The 24641-nt window shown below is 41.0% G+C and overlaps 1 protein-coding gene across 1 annotated transcript; it reads right to left on the bottom strand.

Annotated features, from left to right (window-relative positions):
- Positions 1 to 339: 339 nt before the first annotated feature.
- Positions 340 to 24439, bottom strand: ELF5 (E74 like ETS transcription factor 5). Its single transcript, XM_056851543.1, has 7 exons — positions 24345 to 24439; positions 15529 to 15656; positions 6687 to 6920; positions 5256 to 5306; positions 3389 to 3457; positions 1262 to 1457; positions 340 to 476 (listed from the first exon to the last, which is right to left on the bottom strand). Exons 2-7 carry the CDS (start codon positions 15653 to 15655, stop codon positions 380 to 382), a joined length of 774 nt encoding a protein of 257 aa, XP_056707521.1. The 5' UTR covers position 15656; positions 24345 to 24439; the 3' UTR covers positions 340 to 379.
- Positions 24440 to 24641: the final 202 nt, after the last annotated feature.

Raw genomic sequence — 24641 nt, 5'->3', positions numbered from 1 at the left:
CAGGAAAATGCTGTGATATACCTGTAATATAATACAGGTGAGATACACTCACCCCCAAAGGATACAATGTACACGGCGATCAAAAACTTGCTTTTCCAAATGGAAAGCTGTCACTCTTCTTGCCATTGAGAGGAACTGTGACAGATATAAGATGGAACTTGGAAAGATCTATGGAGCAGGTGATAGGAATTATTTTCTTAAGTGCTATGCAGGTGATGATGCTAGTCCAAAACCATGGATGACAGTGGATCCTCCCTGTTCAGGAAGTTATCCTGTTGTTCAGAACGACCTCTTATTCTGTGGAAGGGCTGCAGAGAATGTCCCTTTACTGCAAAGACTTCATGTTGCTTATGAGATAATGTCTGAAGCAGGGGGTCTTTCATAACTTGCTCTCTTGCCAGCCGTGTGCATTCTTTCCAAATTTGTACACTAACCTCCTGTCCACTCGTTCCAAAATCCCAGTTTTATAATAGTACCTGCAACGACAGCATTCAAATTGAATGTAGAGGAACCTTTCATGTATCCTACGCAATGAGCAAAAGAAAAAAGCAAGTATCAACATGACATTCGCTATTCCTTTTGGCAAAGGGGGCATGTGCACCCCTACAGTTCAATTTACTTTTCAGAGTTCAAGACTTTCCCAGATATCTAAAAGTGGAGATCCCCCCTCCTTCTGAAACACCAGGCATGTAATTCTCTTTTGAAGACAAGAAGAGTTGGTTTTTATATGCCGACTTTCTCTGCCACTTAAGGGAGAATCAAACTGGTCTTCCCCTCCCCACAACAGACACCCTATGAGGTAGGTGGGGCTGAGAGTGTGACTAGCCCAAAGTCACCCATCTGGCTTCATGTGTAGGAGTGGGGAGACCAGCCCAGTTCACCAGATTAGCCTCCACTGCTCAAGTGGAGGAGTGGGGAATCAAACCCGGTTCTCCAGATCAGACTCCACTGCTCCAAACCACTGCTCTTAACCACTACACCATGCTGACAACAGTTAAGTTCAGAGTAAGTCTAGGAGGAAAAGGGAACACTTTTTGTATCAAGTGTTGTATTAATAGAGTTGGTAAATAATTTGTTGATGAATGTGTTGTTATGCCCATTTACTCCACCCCCAGATCTGCTCCACGATGTTATAGCTAATCAAAGTAGCCATGGTTGAGTTTAATTATGACCTTTGCATTATGTAGCACAATCCTTTGTAACCAGTAAAACTGTGTAGAATTAGATACCTTATGCAACACTGCTTAAGGTATAAGCTTACCGAAGAGCTCTGCTTAGTTTTTCGTATGTCATTCTATCGTTTTTCTTTCTCTGTCCCCACATCTTTGCCAAAGCATCCGATTTAACAACTCGAAAGATGCCTTTGTCCCTGTCTTCCCATTCAAGGATGCCACCGTTCTCGTCAGGAGACAGGAGGAGGTCTCTTACAAATTCCCATAAGTGAGAGCTCTGTAGACCTTTGTGAACAAAAGGAGACATGATAATAGACTTTCTTGGTCAGAGAAAACAACCGTGGTATCAGGGCTCAAGATCCTTGTCCATTCTGGTCAAGGATGGACACTATCTAGCCAATCTTAAAATGTTCAAGTTCCACTGATTTTAATAGGAGAGAGAACAAGCTTGAAAACAAACTGCTTTCAATTTTTTGTACACACTCCTCATTCCAGTATTGGGCTGGCAATCTCACATCGTTATCAACCTGAGTTTAGTGTGAAGTTTGGTAAAAATGGTAAATACTTCTTGGCTTTTGGAGGATGCTCTTTTCCTATTTTTAGAGCCCATTACTACTACTTCAAAAAAAATAGCATATGCAAAGTAGATTCTACGGGATCAAAGTGTACTAAAAGTTGCTCCTATACATCTACCAGAAGCCACTGGATGAAGAATAAGATTTTAAATACAGAGATTAACTCCAGCAAGTTCAGCAGCAATGCAAATGTCTACCCTTCTCTCAGGCGAGATTCCTCTTTGTGCTCTGTCGATTCAGGGAAGAAACTGTGGATCACTAGATACCATATCACACTACATCAACATAGGGAAAAGGGAAATTCTAACATAATAATGAAGTCTGAAATGGTGCCTTGATTCTTTTCTGACCATTCCCTCCCTTCACTTACAACTTATATCACATACAGGAAAGTACCATCACACTAATGTAAAGATTTCTATATGAGGAGGGAGCAGGATACTCAGGAAAGTTTAGCTTCAGTATATTTAATATTAGGGGATGTGGAATGGTATGATAAGGCCAGATCTTTGAAGCTAACCAGGGTCGGTACTTGGATGGGAAACCATCAAGGAATACTCTGCAGTAGGGTTGCCTGTCCCCCGTCTCCTCCAGCGGGAGGCTTTTGCGGCAGAGCTGAGGGGAATGCGTGCTGACATGCCGACGCACGTGCGCATCACTTCCAGTTTGCACCCAGAAGTGCTGCATCGCGACGGGCCTTTTACCACTTAAACTCCCAGTTTGAGTGGTAAAAGGCCCCTTGCACTTCCGGGTGTAAACACATTGCAAGGGGCCTTTTACCACTCAAACTGGGAGTTTGAGTGGTAAAAGGCCCCTCGCAATGCATTTACACCCAGAAGTGCCGCATCGCAAGGGGCCCTTTACCACCCAAACTCACAGTTTGAATGGTATAAGGCCCCTCACTATGTGGCACTTCTGGGTGTAAACCGGAAGCGCCGTGCCTCTGTGTGTAGGAGCATGTTCACGTGTGCCCGCCGAACCTCAGCTGGTCAGCGGGCAGGAAGGTGGATTGGCGGGGGTTTGCCCACCACCACCGGGCATCTGGCAACCCTACTCTGCAGAGGAAGGCAGTAGCAAACCACCAGGTTTCTCTCTTGCCTTGAAAGCCTTTTGCTGGGGTTGCCATAAGTTGGTTGCAACTTGATGGCACATACATACATATTGAATATCAGGATGGCACTTAAAAAAAAAAAAACATTCCTTAACAGCAATAGCAATTTTATCAATACAGGTGCTTCACACGTTTCTTTAAAGAAAACCAGTTTGGGGCATTGGCTTGTCTATCTAGTACACAGGTCCATTTAATTTTTTATACCAATAGCCACCCAGCGTGTAGAACCTGTGAATTTGCTTATAATGCTGTGTTGCTGAGGAAAAACCCCATGCCTGTTATTTAGGTTTCTTCTACAACAGAAATCAGAGCTGGTGTTTGTCTTGGACTCCAAGACTGCCACCTGGTGGCCATGAGTTACTGCAGTGATTGCTATTAGGAAATCTTGAGTATGTCCCATGATAAAATAATGAGGGCTGTGGAAACTTAATTTAAAAGTCAACAGCTAAGAAAGGTCATGCACACGAACTAAGGCAGCATTTTCTATGACATTTCTGAGAACCATCTTTATTTGGCAAAGGTATACCTACTTGTTCTACTGTGACTCTGAAATTCTTGACTCTTGATACCCCCTGTTCTCAAACATGCCTTATCATCATCTGGAAAAGATAATTATTTTTTAAAATTTTTTTTGACACAAATTAATATGGATCGATTTCAAGATTTGACGATAATACAATTTAACGAGGTCGAAGTGTTCACCTAACAAAATTCCATGCAACAGTAAATAAAGGTAGGTCTGTGATTTATCTGAGACTAAAAATCCACTTTATCAAAAAATAAAGCCCGTGGAATGATTAACCAGTAGTTGGACACTTTAGTGGCACTAGTAGCAAAATAAGTTCACAAAAGGAATAATCACTACCCATACTTAAATTATCCTAAAATCATTGTTCTGAATTGTACCCATATGTGAATAGTATTTGTACCTAACGTATAACATAAAGGCCATAAGCAAGGATCCCAAACACTTTATGCACAGTATCCCTTATTTATTATGTATTTATCTGCTTCATTTATACCCACCTTTCTCCCAGATTACATCATTCTTCTCTCCTCCGTTTTATCTTTACAACAACTCTGGGAGGTAAGTTAGGCTGAGGGTGTCTGACTGGCCCAAGGGCACCCAGCCAGCTTCCATGGCACAGCGGAGATTCAAACATAGGTCTCCCAGATCCCAAACCCTTAGTTTGTTTGTCTTGAGCAAGACTCCTCTGTGCCACATGGCAAACCAATATGAAACAGAGGAAATCTTCCAAAGTTGTTTGCAACATGCCACAGTAGACTACTGTTTGACTGGATACATACAAGCCCTTGAACACAAATACAGAAGCTTCCCAGTCATAGTCCTGGAGCATAGTAGAGTTTTTAAGAACTTTGGATAATGCCTAGTACAAGTTCCCATTAATGAAAGCAAAAGAATAACACTGCCTCTGATGTAGGGTTGCTAGCCTCCAGGTGGTGGCTGGAGATATCTCACTATTACATCTGATCTCTAATTCACCTGGAGAAAACGGCTGATTTGGAAGGTGGGCTCTATGGAATTAGACCCTGCTGAGGTCCCTCCCCTCCCCAAACCCTATCCTCCTCAGGCTCCACCCTAGCAACCCTACTTTGATGTCTGGATCAGCCCTGCTGGATCAGACCAGCCAGCCATCTAGTTCAGCATCCTGTTTCACACGGTGACCAACCAATTGCCCTCGATGGCTAACAAATAGGGCATACAGGCCAAGGCCTCTGTTTAGTAAAGGTAAAGGTCCCCCGTGCAAGCACTGGGTCATTCCTGACCCATGGGGTGACATCACATCCTGAAGTTTCTAGGCAGACTTTGTTTATGGGGTGGTTTGCCAGTGCCTTCCCCAGTCATCTTCCCTTTACCCCCAGCAAACTGGGTACTCATTTTACCACCTCGGAAGGATGGAAGGCTGAGTCAACCTTGAGCCGGCTACCTGAAACCGACTTCCATTGGGATCAAACTCAGGTCGTGAGCAGAGCTTGGACTGCAGTACTGCAGCTTACCACTTTGCGCCACGGGGCTCTGTTTAATACTCTACCTAAATACAGGCAGAACAAATGAGAAGATGAGTTGTTTACAACAGAGCTGGGAATAAGTCTAGAAATCCAGCTCATTGCTGTTGATTGCTTTTTTTCTAAATATGCACACTTGTTTAATTTCCTCTATTATTAAGCACACATGACCAAAGGTCTTGAGCATAAAACCAATACATCACAACAGGTCAAAACAGACAAGCCAATATAACATGACTGAACCAAAAGAAAACAAGATGCCAGGTCAATAAAATGCATATAGCTCATAATATCTACAACACATTAGAAAACAAGATATGACAATGCGCCTATGCAATTTCTCATAAAATAGTATACTTGTTTACTTACAAAGTTTGTCAGATGGCTTTGTTTCTTCATTATCATGAAAGAAGGCGATACCTAGGGAGACAAACCATAAAACTCAATGGTAATACTCTTTTTTCTGTTTAGCTTTTCTGTACAACCTTAAGGGCCCTGCCCCAAAATGGAATCTTAATGCTGCCTTTCTAAGCTACCTTCCTGGAAATTTAAACTCCTTTCGTTCTTTGCCTTCATGATCTAAGTTTTAAAGTGGTCTGACCTATGGATGCCAACACCATTCTAGAGAAGAATTCAGCCATTTAAAAATGCCAGGGGGGGGGGCTGTTTTGACACTTGAAAAGTCACAGCAGGGGAGAAACAAGATCACCTGGTCCCACCACAGGCCCTCTCAGGATCTGGCATTCACTGCATGTTTCAATGGCTGAATTCTTCTCTAAAATGGTGCTGGCAACCACGAGTCTGACCCATGGACGCCATAATGTGTAGTTTGCCCTATTTCACCAGATATGTAAGAATAGAGGCTCCTGGGAGGTTTCACGTAGAATGTGTGGCCCATCTACTAGTGGTGGACTGGAGGTTCTACTGCTAGCTTCATGATTACCTTCTCTTTGTCCTGCATCCTCCTTATCTATTTAATTACCTACCCTGAAACCCTTTCCAGTCTGTCTATCCTGTGTTCCAAACAGGGTTGCCAACTCTGGGTTGGGAAATGCCTGGCGATTTGGGGGTGGAGCCTGGGAAGAGTGGGGTTTGGGGAGGGGAGGGACTTCAGCCAGGTATAATGCTATACAGTCCATCCTCCAAAGCAGCCCTTTTCTCCAGGGGAACTGATCTTGGTTGTCTGGAGATCAACTGTAACAGTGGGAGATATCCAGATGCCACCTGGAGGTTGGCAACCCTAGTTCCAACCCCCAATTTCCTCCTTTTCCTTTCCCACATCACTCTTGTACACCAATTTGGTACACAAAATTCGATTTTGTATTTAGGCCCATGTAACTGCATTTCCACTTTATTTTTAATTCTGTTTTTATCTTGCTGACTGTGGATCAACCAGAGCTTATGCTCAGAGCTGTTCCCTGCCCACAGGTCCCTGCCAATATCTCGTAAGTCTCATGCTTCCAATTTCTAAAATGGACAATAATGGAACCCTCTGAAAAAATATTATTAGACTAATGAAAGCAAAGCCCATTGCAAAGTGATATCAACATTAATAATAACCATGAAAACAACGTTAACACAGAAACATGTTCTATTTCTTCTAGAACTGAAATATTAAGTAGTCTTGTTGTTCATGTGCATGTTAGAGTCCATTGTGATCCTTCTTACTGTAGTCTGCCTGAACTGTGCTCAGTGCCAGATTTAAGTCTCTGGGGCTCTCCATTCAATATTTTGCACAAACATATCAACCACACATGGAACACAATAATCTGAGACTGATTAAATCTATGGCACACTGACCGTGTGACTTGATGTTCTGTAGGATAAAATACAGATATTCGCCGCAAATGCCAGCTGCATTTAAAAACTCCTCTTGAGTCATGCTGCATAGTTGTTGGCCATTTATGTTAAAGTGGGAAAAGGAAATGCAGTTGGCATCCAGTTTGTATTGATCACAGCAAAACTGCAGCCATTCACAGACATTGTGTTTTGTCCAGTACTCTGGGTGGGTGGATGTCCAGGAAGAATCACAGCCTGCCAAAATGTAATGAGAAAAAAAAGATGAACTTCGAACGGCTCGTCATATGAACAGTTTATTATTTTTGACAATGAAATTTCCTGTAACTGACAGTCCAATCTCATAGAATCATAGAGTTGGAAGGTAACCCTAAGGGTCATCTAGTCCAACCCCTGCACAATGCAGGAAATGAACAACTACCTCCCCCACACTCCCAGTGACCCCTGCTCCATGCCCAGGATCCCTGGCCAATCTATCCAAGTGCTGTGCAAACAAGTGGGCACAGAATGGATTGGCAAAATGGGCAGAGAGTGGGGCAAGGCAGAGATGGAAAAGGAACAAGACTTGAAAGAGTTTTCTGACATGAACCTTTAGAATTTTAGTAACTATGAGGTTTGCGAATAGTGACCTGTTCTACTGGGTTTGCAACTAAGAAGCTGCACTGATATAACCATGGATACTCGCTGTGATAATGGCTGTGTTGGTCTGACTGTGCAAAATAACCAACAGTGCGTGCCTATAGCATGTCCTTCTGTAGACTTACCTGGGACACCCATGCCACATTTTGACAACATGAAATGTGTGGCAGGGAATAATTTTTTGCATTGAGTTGTGCAGAAGTCCCAGTCAATGCATGGAAGCAGGAGCAGAATTGAAAGGCATGATCCTGCTTCCCACTCTGTGTGCCGATTTATTCACATTTTTCATGTTATCTAAATACAGCTGTAGTTGGTCTGTGCTAGCAATGCAATGTTTGACTAGGCAGTTCTGTGCCCTGGTCTTTATGCCCCCCTTCGTTTTATCCAAATGGGCAATCTAGATCTGCTTCCCTTCTTTAGAACTTTGTTTTCTGACTGATAACCTGAGAATTGTAGCTTCTGCTTCACTGTTGGATGCATTGAGTGGACTTGTTCCTCTGGATCATCCATTTCTCTGTCTTAACTGCAGTACCACGAGATGAAACTAACTATTTTTCTGATGTTCTACTTAGGAATGTGCTGTAAGTAACCTTGACATGCTTTAGCGATAGCTTCTAAAACATGCACTGGAAAAGATAACTATCAGCTTTGCTGGCAATAAAAATTCTGAGGCATGTTCCCTCATTACACAGAACAATTCTTGTGAGGTCTAACTTAACCTCCTTTGCTTTTGCTCCTAAAAAGAATGAAGATCAGATTATTTTTCAGGAAAAAGCCCTGCTAGATGTGATTATGTACATAACTAGTTTGTATATTTTTTTAACATGATGTCTGGTAGTTTAGTCCATTTTTATTTCATTTTACATAACTCCTTTGAGTAATCTGAGAGCTCACCATTCTTACAAGGGAAAAAACACCTTTGAGTATTCTTTGGGTGTATCTCTCTCTCTCTCTCTCTCTCTTTCTGTGTATCCATATACATGGATTCCCACCAGCAGCTTTAGATTGTCATTTGTGAGAAAGAAGAAACTGAGATAGAGTTTTATTGCGTTAATTGAACAAAGTTGGCAAGAACAGACAGAGATGAATTACCGGCAGAACATTAAGAGTTTTTGAAAGAAAAAAAGAAGGCTTTATCAACAATCACCACTAATTACAGAGTATCAGAAAACCTGATGGGAGTTCTGGGAATTCACCTCCTTTTGTGATGGTAGAAATGTAAATAAAAAGTCTAACTTCATGTGTTTATATGGAATGTAGAACTAAACATAAAAAACAACATAGAAATATATTGGTCCATATTCCCAGCCCTAGAAAGGCCATGAACAAACAAGACAGATCATTCTACAAATCTGAGAAAAGCCCCACGTTTGCAGATAAATCTTAAACCTAATAAAAGACATAGGGGGCGGGGAGGGTTGAAACTGTGGAGAAATGAAATTATAAATATAGCTGGGCATCTTAAAAGTTGGCTGATGGATGGGAAGGAGAGAAGGAAGCAGATAAAGAAGAGAGGATATGGGGCCTTTCAGAGAAGAGAAAGAGAAAATAGTGGGGGAGGGGGAAATGAGATGCCTACTGCAAATCCTTGTGAGAGCCCCACTTGTCTACTTCTATTGCAAAGGAAACAGTGATGAGCTCCTCATTCTGTGCACCAGTTGTTTGTCTGGGTACACTGATCTCTTTCATAGCAAAACCATTAATGTGAATTACAGAACCACATACATCTGTGCAACATTTCCGGTTAGGGTTTAATAAGCCCAGAATTTAATAAGCCAAATGTAACAGATTTGGCTTTTTTTTAAAAAATCATTTTTCCCCAGGTTTATTAATGGCAAACCTGAAAAAAAATATGCAGCACAGAGCTGAACTGGGCTCCACGGAGCCCAGCATTCAGATCCCCCTCCACTTACCATGAGGACTCAGCCAGCAGGTAAGTAAGGGGGAGGGAGGAGGGGAAAAATTGTGGTGGGGCCAAAGCAGCCCCAAACAATGCCAAACAATTTGGCATTATTTGGGACCCACTCTTTCGGCTCCCTTTAATTGCCACCATTTTTAAACCGGTAACACCTCCCCCCAAAAGACTGAAAAGGTATTGGGGGGGGGTGTTGGTTCAGCTTTAGCCGAAGACACACTCCTAGATCTACATCCTCAAACACTTCAAAACTCCAAACATATTATGGTGCTGAAACTCCCCAGTATTGTCATACATCATCACAAGGAGAACCATTTGCCATTCCCAGTTGGCATATTTGTCATAGAAAACATTTGTGTAACAGCAGTGAGCACATTTCTAGTGTCCAGCTTCTTTGCATTTTCATTCACAAATGGATTTCTACCATTGCGGGATCACCAGCAAGGACAGAGCTGACATTTAAACATTTTAATTTGTGTTTAGCTATCCAAATTACATGTTATTTACGTAAAGATTTAAACCTTGCTTCTCAACCAAAAACTGGTTTCTCTGGTGACTAAAAGCAGTGCACAATTAAAATCACAGTACTAGAAAAGCCATTCAATTAAAAAGCACATGCAAACAAGAATAAAATGTAGATACAAACAGCAGGACAATCTTAAAACCATCTGAAGATCTGGATCTAACAGCATCAACAACCTGTAAATTTGTTCTTTCAGAGGAAGTGTGATCCTATGCTGAATAGGCTAAAACCTTGTTCCTGGATTGGCACCTTTACTGACAAATCATCTCTGTTTTATATAGATTGAGCTTCAATTTATTAGTTGAGGGCAGATACATCTCTGTGTGGGGGAACTAGAAGATTGTGGTGTGTGAACATGAATGAATTATGTCGGTGTAAACCTTCCTCATTTCAGGACCATTTCAAAGCCTTTTGTGGTTCAGGTTTGGAGTCTAAGGTTACACGTGACTTGCCAAAACTAAGCCTTTCTATTCTCAACAGCACCCAATAAGAATTAAACAATCACCCAGTAAAAACAGCAATAAAGACACATTAAAAACAATAGTCAGCACAATTCAATGCAGTCACAGAAGCAGCAAGGCAAAGCCACAGTACCCACTTGACAGTCATAGACCTTTTGGAAGAGGCAGCAGCGTTTACATCTTCCCTATAAAACTACAGGAACAAGGCACCTATGAACCTTGATGGGGCGGAAATTCCCCAGCCTTGGAATAAATGAAAGCCACACATATCCTCACCTCATAACTCCTGTGGGCATACAGGGGACAGACTGGCCTGTGCAATACAAATTGTGGTTGGCTCATATGCGGACAGGCTGCCTCTGATACATGCAGTCCAGGACTTGCTGGGCTTTAAAGATAAGAACCAACACTGTTGATTGGGTCAGGAAGCTAATAACCAGGACAGCTGCCTCAGAGTAGACTGAGTAGTACATTCCCAGCTCCCATCAATCCATTAAGAGGCAGATATCAGCAATGTTGGAAGCTTCAAAATCATTTTCAAGGGCAGCCCCGTGTAGAGCCTGTTAGTCAATCCCAGAGATTGCCAACGTGTGATAGGGCTGCCAGGTCCCTCATCGCAACCAGCGGGAGATTTTTGGGGCAGAGCCTGAGGAGGGAAGGGTTTGGGGAGGGAAAGGACTTCAGTGGCATAGAGTCCAATTGCCAAAGTGGCCATTTTTTCCAGGTGAACTTATCTCTATGGGCCAGAGATCAGTTGTAATAGCAGGAGATCGCCAGCTAATACCTGGAGGCTGGCAACCCTAGCGTGTGAACATATGTAGACTTTATATCAACCAGGCAATTGGCCCATCTACATCAGTGGCAGAGGCATTCCAGGATACTAGCTGTAGGAAGCAACCCCTGCTAACTGAGATCCTTTAACTAGAGATGCCAGGGATTGAACCCGGGACCTTTAAACAAAACAAAACAAAATAATGGCTACATAACAATACAAAGTTGACCAAAGTCTCTCCTGTCTATTGATTATTCCCTCCATCAATGATCATTTCATCTGGCCATTATGAAACTTTAATGTTCCTGTAGGTGCTTGTTTTCCTGTCCTTCCTCTCATCTCTTCTTCCTTTTGTGGCATACTATATATTATCTTATGTAATATTACATAGCCCTGACCTGGATGGCCCAGGCTAGCCTGATCTCGTCAGATCTCAGAAGCTAAGCAGGGTCGGCCCTGGTTAGTATTTGGATAGGGGACCACCAAGGAATACCAGGGTTGCTGTGCAGAGGAAGGCACTGGCAAACCACCTCTGTTAGTCTCTTGCCATGAAAACCCCAAAAAAGGGGTCACCATAAGTCGGCTGCGACTTTACTGCACTTCACACACACACACACACACACACACACACACACACACACACACACACAATATTACATTATTAGCTTGGTAGGGGGTCAGATATTATTATTTCTATGGTTTGGTAGGGGGTCTGATTTTATTATTTCTATGGCATTTAGTAACATTATAAATGCTTTCTAAATAATAATAAAGGAGGACAGTACTCGGGTCCATTTAACTGAATTGGGTTGAAACTCGGAATTTCGAAACATACAACTTATCGTATAGGCATGAAAAAAGCTGTACCTGGTAAAATACACTGGCCTATAAGCCCCTCAGGGGTCAGTAACCCTTCCATCTTTTGCATCTGCTCACCAAGGGGAATGCTGTACATAGGAGTCATGGAGGGGTGTAGTCATTTTTACTAGTGTGTTGCATAATGATGTTTTGAGATCACTGGAGTATGGGGAAGTGATGAAGCTTTTCTCAGAATGAGCTGATTTACATAAGTCTTTGTGGCATGATTTATGCATGCAATTAACCAATGTGCCAAGCTTGTACTACTAGATGTTGATAGACTGGCATGCCATGAATCATCTAAACTGCATTACACTTAAAAAGAATGTGTCCAATGCTGATTTCATGCTGTTGTGACAAATTAGTCTGTAGTTCTTTAGTCTGTATTAGGTCTTAAGCGTGATCCAGGGAATAATAATTTGATTTGCTTTATCCTGTTACACATTAAAGGGAGAAAATTAAATTGTATATTTTATTTTTTTGAACTTGTAGCTCGGTTTTAATTATATTAGACAGCTACATTTAAGATTATATGTAGCATGAACATGGTTTCCTGCCTACATAGTGCCTATCTACTTCAGCTATTCCTATTAGGGTTTCCAAACCTAGCTGGTACCCCAGTGGGAGAATTCAGAATGTGGGGACAAGACAGTATGCACCCGAGGGTGCTCAAAGAGCTTTCTAGAGAGCTTGCAGAGCCTTTGCCCATCATCTTCCAGATTTTTTGGAGGACAGGAGATGTGCCACAAGATTGGAGGATGGGAAATGTTATCCCAATTTTCAAAAAAGGGAGGAGAGTTGACCCAAGAAATTACAAGCCAGTCAGTTTGACCTCTGTCCCAGGGAAGATACTGGAGCAGATATTAAAGAGATCAATCTGTGATCATCTGAAAGACAACTTGGTGATCCGGGAAGTCAGCATGGATTTGTTCCCAACAGGTCCTGCCAGACCAATCTCGTTTCCTTCTTTGATCAAGTGACGAGCTTACTGGATCGAGGGAATCCAGTTGATGTTGTTTACCTGGATTTCAGTAAGGCTTTTGACAGGGTTCCCCATGATGTTCTGATGGGTAAACTAGAGGACCGTGGACTGGACCCTAGGATAGTTAGGTGGATAGGGAACTGGTTGGAGAACAGCACTCACAGAGTCACTGTCAACGGCATTTCATCTGAATGGAGGGAGGTGTACAGTGGGGTGCCTCAGGGTTTGGTTCTGGGCCCAGTACTTTTCAATATTTTTTATAAATGATCTGGATGTCGGTGTGGAGGGACTATTCATTAAATTTGCAGATGACACCAAATTGGGAGGAGCAGCAAACATACCAGAAAACAGAGATAAGTGCTGAGTTTACATCTGGGTAACAAAAATGAGGGACATGCATACTGGATGGGGGATATACTTCTGGGTAACTGTGTGTGAACAAGATCTTGGGATACGGGTGGACTGTAAGTTAAATATGAGCAGCCAGTGTGATGCAGCAACAATAACAAAAAGCTAGTGTGATCTTGGGGTGCATCAACAGAGGCATAACATCAATATCGCAATATGTCACAGTTCCTCTGTACACAGCATTGGTCAGGCCACACTTGGAGTATTGTATGCAGTTCTGGAAGCCTCACTTCAAAAAGGATGTGGACAGAATGGAGCAGGTCCAAAGGAAAGTGACGAGGATGATCAGGGGCCTGGAGACCAAGCTCTATGAAGAAAGGCTGAGGGAGTTGGGAATGTTTAGTCTGGAGAAGAGGAGGTTGAGGGGGAACATGATTGCTCTTTTTAAGTAATTTTTTTTTTAAAAAAAATTTGCGGCTAGTATGCCAGATAAAACAGGTGTAAAAGCTCTTTTTAAGTATTTGAAAGGAGGATACTTAGAGGAGGGCAGGGGATGTTGGCAGCAGAGGATAGGACTTGCAATAATGGGATTAAATTGCGGGCAGAGAGGTACCAGCTGGATATTAGGAAAAACTTTTTTTTACAGTAAGAGTTGTTTGACAGTGGAATCAGCTACCTAGGGAGGTGGTGAGCTCCCCCTCACTGGCAGTCTTTAAGCAGAGGCTGGACAAACACTTGTCAGGGATGCTCTAGGCTGATCCTGCATTGAGCAAGGGGTTGGTCAAGATGGCCTGTATGGACCCTTCCAACTCTATGATTCTATGATTCAGTTCCATGTCAACGCATGGCGTCACTTCCAGTGCAAAAGTGGCATTGTGCATCATTGCGGCACCAAATTGCCAGGCCCCCACCTCCCTGCTGAGTGGTGGCAGGGGACTGGGGATCCAGGGTGGGAGGACTCCTGCTACAGTTGGAGAGGTGGCCGTTTTAGTTCCTATCTATTCCATTTTTATCTCACTTTGTTCAACTTTGGTCTGAAGAGTTCAGGATGATATACGTTGTTCACCCCTTCTCATTTACAACAACCCTGTCAATTAGGCTAGGCTGAAAGGGGGACTGATTCAATATCACCCAAAGGACTGAGTAGAATATTGAACATGCCCTAGTGTGACCACTATACAATACAATCTTCTACTACTGTATTTAGCATTTGTATAGCATTTTCAAGTACCCCTTTTTGCTGAGCTTTTGGTATGTGCCTTTGTGGTGACTGTTCTGTTTCGGCTTGCTGAATGCTGGCAGTATAGCATTGAATTGTTATATTAGTCTGGAACTATAGCGCAAAAGTAAAATAGTAAAAAAAAGCTGAAATAGAATACTCTGCAAAAAGGGTGGCGGTGGTGGTGGGGAAGCAGCACAGTTTGAAATGGGCAGAGTGCTTCAGACACAGCTCATTAACAGATTTAAAAATTATCTGAAACCTCCCTCCCCATAATATTGTCGAAGGCTTTCACGGTCAGAGTTCATTGGTTCTTGTAGGTTATCCGGGCTGTGTAACCATGGTCTTGGGATTTTCTTTCCTGACGTTTCGCCAGCAACTGTGGCAGGCATCTTCAGAATAGTAACACTGAAGGACAGTGTCTCTGTGTCAAGGGTGTAGGGAGAGTAATATATAGTCAGAAAGGGGTTGGGTTTGAGCTGAGTATTATCCTGCAAAAGTAATGTGCTAATCATTGTCCTGTAAGTATCAAGATAATGTGCTAATGAGGATATGGTATGTTAATATGGAACCATTGTATCCTGAAGTGATCAGCACAACTTTAACAGAAAAGAGGAGAGTTTAAGAATGAATAAGGCTTGGCTTCCTGTTCTAAAAAACCTCCAGACTAACAAAGACAACATTCAACAATAGCCATGCAGATTAGCTTTGGATTACACACATTAACAGATCACTTCAGGATACAATGGTTCCATATTAACATACCATATCCTCATTAGCACATTATCTTGATACTTACAGGACAATGATTAGCACATTACTTTTGCAGGATAATACTCAGCTCAAACCCAACCCCTTTCTGACTATATATTACTCTTCCTACACCCTTGACACAGAGACACTGTCCTTCAGTGTTACTACTCTGAAGATGCCTGCCACAGTTGCTGGCGAAACGTCAGGAAAGAAAATTCCAAGACCACGGTTACACAGCCCGGATAACCTACAAGAACCAATGAGCTCCCTCCCCATGTTGCTTTACATGGAATCGGACCAACAGCAGGTAACAATGACAATGTGTCGAGCACCCATTAGCTTAAGACACAGTTAACAAAAGACTTATGTACCCACCTGTCTGGTGATCAAATGGGAAGTAGTTTTCTTCAGTTGGTCCAAATAGTTCTGACCAAGACGTCAGGGATTCACATAGCATTGGATTTGGCAGGAAAGTATTGTGGTTTACTGAGTCCAGCATCATCCTAAAATATTATATTATATTATTAGCATCAGTTATGCACCACACTTTCATTGTAAGTGAAGAAACACTACATATACCATTGCCCCCCCCCCCCCAAGTTTCCTAGTAGGCTGCTATGGTCAGCAATTGTAGATAATCCTGTCTTTGAGATATTAGAATTATACCGGTAGTGCTAAGTGCTGTCTGGTCTCAGCCAATTTATGGGAACCCCATGGGATTTTCAAGACAAGAAATAAACAGAGGTGGTTTCCCATTGCCTGCCTCTGCGTACCAAACCTGGTCTTGCTTGGTGGTCTCCGGTCCAAGTACTAACCAGGGCTGACCCTGCTTAGCTTCTGAGCTCTGATGAAATTGGATTAGCCTACACCATCGAAGTTGGGCAGGATTAGACTAGTGGTCACTTAATTGAACTATAGCCAGTTATAGCAAATGTGGTTTAATTGTCATGGAGAGTAACAATATTTGCATCACTGGAGAAAATTTTTTACCAGACCTGACAGGAAATCAGCAACTTTGGACAAATTTAACACTTCCTTAGAACAGCCGCAAAGAATTACTGCTAAATAAACAAATGGTTTTCAAATTGTGGATCATTCTTTACAATGGAGCAGCATGACCATGTGATTAGGAGTACAATGTTGTAACACTGCATGAACACAGTACACCAGGCATATAATGTGCTACTTTTTGTTCCCCCAACTGTTGGGATGTCATATGAAGGCTACTGTGCCATATACTAAACAATTCTGACTCACCCCAGAATTCAAAAGCAGACCTAATGTAAACTGACCCAATCCTGATATTCTTTGGACAAATAGAGATTTTGGGGTTGGAGCCTGAGGAGGGCAGGGTTTGGGGAGGGGAGAGACTTCAACGGGGTATAATGCCATATAGTCCACCTTCCAAAGCAGCCATTTTCTCCAGGTGAACTGATCTCTGTCTAGGATTGCTAGCTCCGGTTTGGGAAATACCTGGAGATTTTGGGGCCAGAGCCTGAGGAGGGCGGGGTTTGGGGAGGGGAGGGACTTTTGCCAATTTTTGCCCCTTCTACTACAGACTCCCACTTTGCTCTAAATTTGTTCCTTGGAGTCTTGATTTTGGACATGATTTTGGGGTGCAGAGCAGGCAACAGTAGTTGGCAGGAAAGTTTGCACTTAGTAATCCACTTAGACTGGAGCAACTCTGCATAGGATTGCACTGTAAGCTTCTTGTGTTGACCTAAAAGGACCATGTTTCATTGACAAGCTAATCTTTGATTACTATACTTCTGCACACCTGCTCACCCAACATTTTGTTTAAGTGAGCTGCAGACTGAATCAAAACTGAAAGCAAAGTTCAAGATTTCATCAAAAATCCTGTAAACCTGAAATGATCTCACACTATATTTTAAGTTCTTAAATAAAGCTAAATAAATGTTACATGCTTGTAACAAAGCACAATTGGCTTTTAAAAAGTACATTTACTTAGGGAAGAGGTGATTTGGAGCAAAGAAACACTACCAAGAAGTTGTTAACCCTTTGCTATCTCATCTGCGGGAGATCTCGTCAGATCTCAGAAGCTAAGCAGGGTCAATACTTGGAAGGGAGACCACCAAGGAAGACTCGGAAGAGGAAGAGAATGGGAAACCATCTCTGTTCCTCACTTGCCTTGAAAACACCACCACGGCTTGCTATGAGTCAACTGCAACTTGATGGCACTTTACACACACACACATCTCATCTGCATCCCCCTCGCAAACACTTATGGAAACCTGCCAGAAAGGGTGTGTGTGGAGTGTAGAACTATGGAGGGGGGAAAGTATTTCTCCCCCATTTCCTTGTCTAGATGGGTCCCTTTTCCATACACACATCTGCATTAGTTAGACCTTATAGAAAGTGCATTCAAGCCTGACGCTTTTAGTTTCTGGAGGCATTATAATCATAAGGATTAAAAGATCTATTGTATCCTGTACTGGCTTGTGACCAAGATTAGCATTTCTGCACATACAAAACAACTGAAAACATGGCTTTGTCCCCAGAAACCTTGTAATAAAAGGTAGCAGGAATCAGAAAGTTCATCCACGTGTCTTTAACAAATATAGGTCCCTCTAGCTCTTAGGATTTTTAGCTGTATCACTCTTTTAAGTTCAAGGACAACCCTGATACTTCCAAAATGTTGTTATCTAGAATTGTGCAAAATATTCTCCTCTTTCAATTTATGGGTCAAAATTACTGATTACAGTGGAACAGAAATATATCCTAAAAATAGTTAGATTGTGCAAATATTCAGAGACATACAAACAGCACTCTGCTTTCAGGCTGAATCTTTTTTTGCTGCTGCTCCCTTTTTCCTGTAGTATCTGGTGCTTCTTCATAAGCCACTTATGAGGGTCAGTCCCCAGGAATGGTGTGTGATGTGTCATGAGGGTCTGTATTGAGGTCAGAAGCCATTGCTCTCCCTACTTTTTTGGCACTATGGTTTGCGTGAAGCTGCTTCTATGATGCCATTCTCTCCCTCTAGGAGTTACTACTTTTGCTTCATCCTGGTTTAGTCAAATAGTTTATTCCATCTTGTTAGGGTACACATAATGATGATGGTGTCATGCTCATGGGGCTAGTCAGGCTTGCCTGTGTGATGATATTTACTAAGGGCCAAAACAGATGAAATGCTGAGAATTCTTTGAATGTATCTTCCCAGATTTTTAAAATTGAAAAAGCAGGGGATGGATTAAACACCCACTCAGCCACACACACACACACCCTTCCTCTGGTCCCAATTGAGTCCCTGGATGGCTACTGTGTTCATTTAAAAACAATGGGAGAGTTTGTTTATGATTCTTTCCATATCTTATCCAATTTGCCCTTAAGGACAAGTGAATGCAACTGACAGTGAGGGCAAGTGAAGGCCAATTAAACAAATAAATACACATTTTTTGCAAGGATCTCCAAAAATAATTGACAAAAGGAGACATTTTTGTTGATGCTGAAAATATTTTCAAAAGGCTATTTTGACTCAACACTGTTCACAAATTATCATGTTTAGGTTGCAGCCATGGCTTTCCAATCAGAAAATACAGAGTCTCTGGGAGGAATGAGCCTCAGTTCCTCTTTTTCAGCCAGTAAAAACCATAGTGAATGCCAAGGTGAAACAAGGAGTAAAACACAATGTGAAACATGGCCCATATATGTATTTTCTTTCCCCATTCCATTGCTAGTCTGTGAAACCACTTATATAAAGTTCAATCCCATTGATTTAAATTATCATAGGTTCATAGAGATGTGGAAGAGACCTGAAAGACTCAAATTCAAAATCTATGCATGGAAGTAGGACCCAACTACCTTATTTCATACAGATAGTCTATCTGTCTGTCTATCTACCCACCCATCTATCCATCTATCCTAGAGCAGTGTATGGAAGAGAAAGACAAGAGAAAACAAAGTGTACCACACAGGTGGCAACTATTTGACAAGGTGAACAAAACCCGATGATTCCGACAAACAATGGTTAAATACAACTATCTGTGAGCAAATGCATACAGGTTGCGGGAAACAATGAATAACTACTTGAGCTGAAAACAAATAATGAAGATCAGTTAATATATACTGATACAGTGAAAGGAAAACCTGTACAATGTGCTTCTCAGGAAATATTATTTTGGCATTTGGCACCTCCATTAGTTTTCCAACTAATGCCTCAGAGGAAAACAAAACAAAATAAAATAGTTCTTGGAAGAGCCTTACTCATTGTTTAATGAGGCTAATAAAAAAACAAAATTAAAAAGTCAAAGCAATTGAAACTACGGATCTCCACCCAGCCTAAATGCTAACTTCTTTTCACATGGGAGAACCAAATGGCCCTGTGTACAGAAAATGAAGTGATGAATGTGTGAAGCCATCTCAGACTAAAGTGTGAAATTTTAATTTAATCAATACATTTGCTTTCATAGCTGTTCCAAGGTACCTGAGTAGTTTCTGGATTCCTATTGCCATTGAAAACTACTAGTAACCCAGAATCAGCATTTCCTAATACAACTTTTGTATAAGGAAATGAGACCAAAATGGATATCTGATCTCACTGAATTTGTCACCTCCCAAAACAACTGAATACCTTGCTAATAGGAAAGACCAGTTCATTTCTTGCACTGAAGGACTTAGAATTTGATGACATGTGTGATTATTTTCCCCAATGACTTCTAAAATATATATTCTATTTATTTATGTCAATTATGGTTTGCTTTTCTCACTGAGGCTCAAGGTATTTCACAGACATTATACCTACATTAAAACTGCCATCCTTTTTTTTTAAATGCCCTCCTGAACAACTCCATTTTACACATTCTGCAGAATGATAAAAGGGGAGCCTTCCTGAATGTAATTGCTGTGAGGATGTGGTTTAAAGGTGGCAAGAGGGGCTATTTAATGATCTCTTCTGCCATTTTCCCACCAAAAATTCAACCACCGAAGTTGGCGAAAATTGACAATTGAAAATTGATAGCTACTGGAACAACTAGTAATGTGTTCTTCTGTCCTCAAGATGGAGCTACTTCTATGAAAGTTAGTGCACCCTCATGACAGAATATCTTCGAACAAGAAAAGTGAGTGATCTCTTCACCTTTATTATTATTTTAATGGGACACTTATATTACATTTTATGTTATGTCATAAAGTCTAGTTGCCTTTGATATAATAATAAGACATAAAACAACAAATTATTTACGTATGTAGTAATGTTTAATATTAATTAGTTGCTTATATACTAATGTCTCAATGAGCTAATGGCTGGGCAGTCAATGATGATTTTATTCCTGCAGCATTTAACAGAGGTTATTGTGTCATTGGAAACCTCATTCCTAATTTTTCTGCAAAGCATCCTGCCAAAGACTACAATGTGGAGATATCTTTGTGTTAACAATTTCAGCATGGAATAACTTCAGGATGGCAGTTTAAATGTCTAGAGCAGAGTGTCAAACTTAAGGGCCAGGGGCAGGATCCGGCCCCTTGAAAACTCTTAAGCGGCCTGCGAGCTAGCTAGGGTTGCCAGGTCCCTCTTCATAACCGGCAGGAGGTTTTTGGGGCAGAGCCTGAGGAGGGTGGGATTTAGGGAGGGGAGGGACTTCAATGCTATAGAGTCCAATTGCCAAAGGCGGCCATTTTCTCCAGGTGAACTGATCGCTATTGGCTGGAGATTAGTTGTAATAGCAGGTGATCTCCTGCTACTACCTGGAAGTTGGCAACCCTAGAAATAGCCAAGGCAGCCACTACCACCACATTCTCGATCTGGGCTGGCGAGGCATAGCCTGGCCCGACCAAATGACATTTATGTCATATCCGGCTGTCATAACAATTGAGTTCAACACCCCTGGTCTAGATGATTAACTTACAGATCTGGCTAAGGAGATATGGATATAACTCAATCCATAAAGAGCTTTCTTATGCCAAATGGTTCGTATCAAATATAGGAGTCACAAGCCCATTTTCAGGCCCTGTATATTCACCAAATGAGGTACCTTAATTCAGTCTATGATAGCATGAGGATGGTGCTGGTGGCTTTTCTTACAGAGATTTACAGGGAGAACTGCACTTTTTAATCTCAAAATCCGTCAGTGAATATCCTATAGTTAAAACAAACTTCAGTTCTGCTAGTGCAGGAGTCAAAATTCTTCCACTTCACAAGGTTATTGCTTGTGGAGGCATCATAATAAACCAACAACAAAGTTGGGTGCACTAACCCTAAAAACAACATAATTAAGTACCCAAAGGTCAAGAAAAAATAATCTTCAAAGGCCAAAGGTTATACAATGTACAGGTTATGTCAATACAAAATATGTATACATTTATTACACACTAAAATCAATAACATATATAAGGCCCTGCAATAGCCTGCCAAACCAACATATTCATGTAAACATACAACACAAGTAGACACTAAATCACAGAATTAGACTTTGACCAACTGCGTTTCGGCCAAATGACCTTTTTCAATGGTTAAAACAATCACAGTTCCAGACGAAAAAAGGAACATGACTTTCTAAAAATCTTTATGACTGTAGTCACGTTGTGCTCTGCAAGACCTCCTCATCTGTTTTAGGCTTCCATACAAATAGGCAACTAATCCCTGTGTATATTCCCCTCTTAAATGAGATGTTATATTTCAGCCATAAATAAAATTGTCAAAATATCATAGTCATAAAGATGTCTCAAAGTCTGGAGTGGTTATAAAGTGTTAAAGTCAAGGCCTTTTGGATCAAAACTATCAGAATGATCAAAGACTTGACAGATGCAGATCTTCCACAAAATCCTTTAACTATAATTCTGGGTTTCATTAAAGATGCTAATAATAATAATAATAATGAGGAGGAGGAGGAGTTGGTTGTTATTCCCAGCTTTTCCTTTAAGGAGTCTCAAAATGGCTTACAATCACCTTCCCTTCCCCTCCTCACAACGAACACCTTGAGAGATAGGTGAGGCTGAGAGAGTTCTGAGAGAACCGTGACTAGCCCAAGGTCACCCAGCAGGCTTTCGTACGAAAATTAAACGCCAGAAAACTAGCTGGTTGCAGCCAATATTGAACCTAAACCTGAAAGTCAAATGATATTTAGGTCAAATGCTTACTGTGGTGGGGGAAAGTGAAATATTGATATTGGATACTTTACAGCTAATAAAACTGACATGTATTGATAGCTTTGGAAAGCGCAGAGAAAAAAGGAAACTGTTTTGAGACCAGTGAAAAGCTTTTATTGAGGTATGGAATCTGAGATTTGGACAAAATATAATTTCAGATATAATACTGTATTGATTTCTTTTATAAAATAGCTGTTGCAGTCTTCTCTTAGAAAAAAACTACTGAGGATTAGGCTAGCACCTTTCTGTGTTTGAGATTTTTATATAATTAAAACAATGTGGACAGGTGTTACCTGCAATTTTATAAAAGTAAAATTGCTAGTTATTGCACATAAACATATAGCCACCTGCTGAAAATTAAATCCACTAAAAAAAGAAGAAAAGTTGATATACGTAAGTCCATGCTGCCAAAGAAGCTGACACCTGATTGTGTGATTTGCAAACAATTTAAACTGGAATTCTGGCTTAATATATAAAAACTAGAAAGACCCTAATCTCCATTCCCAATTCATATTTTAACAAAAAAAAAAATAGAAATTTAATTGTACTTGAATTTTGTTGTAACTAGGCTAAGCCTGTTTACAATGCAATTTCAATCTGATCACAAAATAAGCAGACGTGTGATTTCTACTAGGACTTCTTCCAGTCATGGTTTCTTACACACTGAATCTAAGTCCGGCACTTGACAGCCAGTCCTATAGAAGTCAATGAATCAAATCAATGAATAATTAGGATGCTTGATATACACATAAAAAGGAAAGCGGTGGGGTTAAAAGGAAGAGAAAATGAATTTGCTATACTGGCAGAAAAATCCTAAGCAGAGTTGCATGCTTTTAAGTCCAATGGAGTTAAAGGCTATACTTCTGCTTGGAATGGCTCTATACATTGCATACAAACACAATGTCGAGTTATCTAGGCTGATTCTGAAATTAGAAAATTAGAATTTTGCAAGATTGGCACAGTACCCTTTAGAACTTGTAATAACCCCTTTTATCTTGGTTGGTCAAAAATTGCTGCAGTTGATTAAAAGACCAAGGGCATAAACTCAGCAACAGGAAAGCATTGTTAAGTCACATTAATTTCAGTGGGAGAATGAAGCATGAGCTCCAATCTCTCCATTAAAATCAACTGGAATTAAAAGTTTATAAATCTGGCAAGATCAGTATCAGCACAATTTATTCCAACTAGTAGAAACTCACCTACTCAGTGCCACAGAAACAATTTAGCAGAAAACACCCTTATATGTGTGAATTAAAACTTGAGGCAGAGAGTTCTTTTTTACTGCTTTGGTTAGCAAGTGTTCAGTTATTTGTTGACGAATGCACAGATCAAAACTCTTGACAGCTGAACATATCAGTTTTATATACTTTAGAAAATTCAAGTAATGCTGTTTTCAGATACTGATTTGCATTTTTCTTCGGAGTCTCTGCGTATTCAAGATAGAATCTGTGCATATTCGTGATAAATTTGTGATTGGCAGCAACCACCAGAGGTCTCAGCAACACAAACAATAACACGTTTACTCTGCATGCACTAAACTGATAATTCATTTATAGCATCAATCAATCCTAGACCAAACCACAGAGCTGGGTATACTTATTTTAAATCTCAGTGGAAGGCCCGATTATTTTCTGGTACTGTAGGCCTTGATAACGTGCATTAAAGGCTATGTGAAACAAGTTTTCATTATTTGCTGCTATTGCTTTCATAAATATGTAACAATATTTATTCTCAGGGGCCAGTGGCAATCCTTTAAAAAACAATAAATGTACTTTGTATGTTCTTTAGTAACTAAAGTTCTGTGTAAGTTAGTTTGGAATGCCATACTAGCAATGAGACGCTGAGTTTCTTACACAAAAGGCGCACAAATTGTTGTCATTCATGAAAATACATTGAATAGAAGTTCAGCTGAGAAACACATACATATCCTTCCCAAATTTATTTTGTCAAGTTCGAGAGTGTGGCAATTAGGGCAGAAACACCACAGTCAGGTGAGGTACCACATCCATTACCACTACTAACACCAGACTACATCGGCACCTTGGAATCTCCTTTAGGAACCTCACTGTAAATGAATAAACCAAGCTTACTTGTAGCTGGGACTGCTTATTCTCTTCCCAAGGGTTTGTTAGATCCAGGCGCAGGTCTTCTAATCCAAGAGGCTTTCTAGCTGTGAGAGGTAAACTGGATTGGAAGGAGGGCCACCTGCAGTTCTGCGATATATGGAACAGTCTGCAGACAGGTCTGTTTGGTTTTTCAGGTTCCTATACGCACACCCTTTGATGACAGTGATAATATACTGTGTGACACAGCTGAAAGGAGAAGGAGGGGGAAATGGTTCTTAAATTCAGAAATGTGTAGTTTTTATTCTTCATTGGTTTTTTTTT

The sequence above is a fragment of the Euleptes europaea genome, chromosome 6 (assembly GCF_029931775.1).
Source record: "Euleptes europaea isolate rEulEur1 chromosome 6, rEulEur1.hap1, whole genome shotgun sequence".
NCBI classification, from domain to species: domain Eukaryota; kingdom Metazoa; phylum Chordata; class Lepidosauria; order Squamata; family Sphaerodactylidae; genus Euleptes; species Euleptes europaea.
Note: the sequence above shows the minus strand (reverse complement) of the source record. Positions and strands in the feature narration are given on the sequence as shown.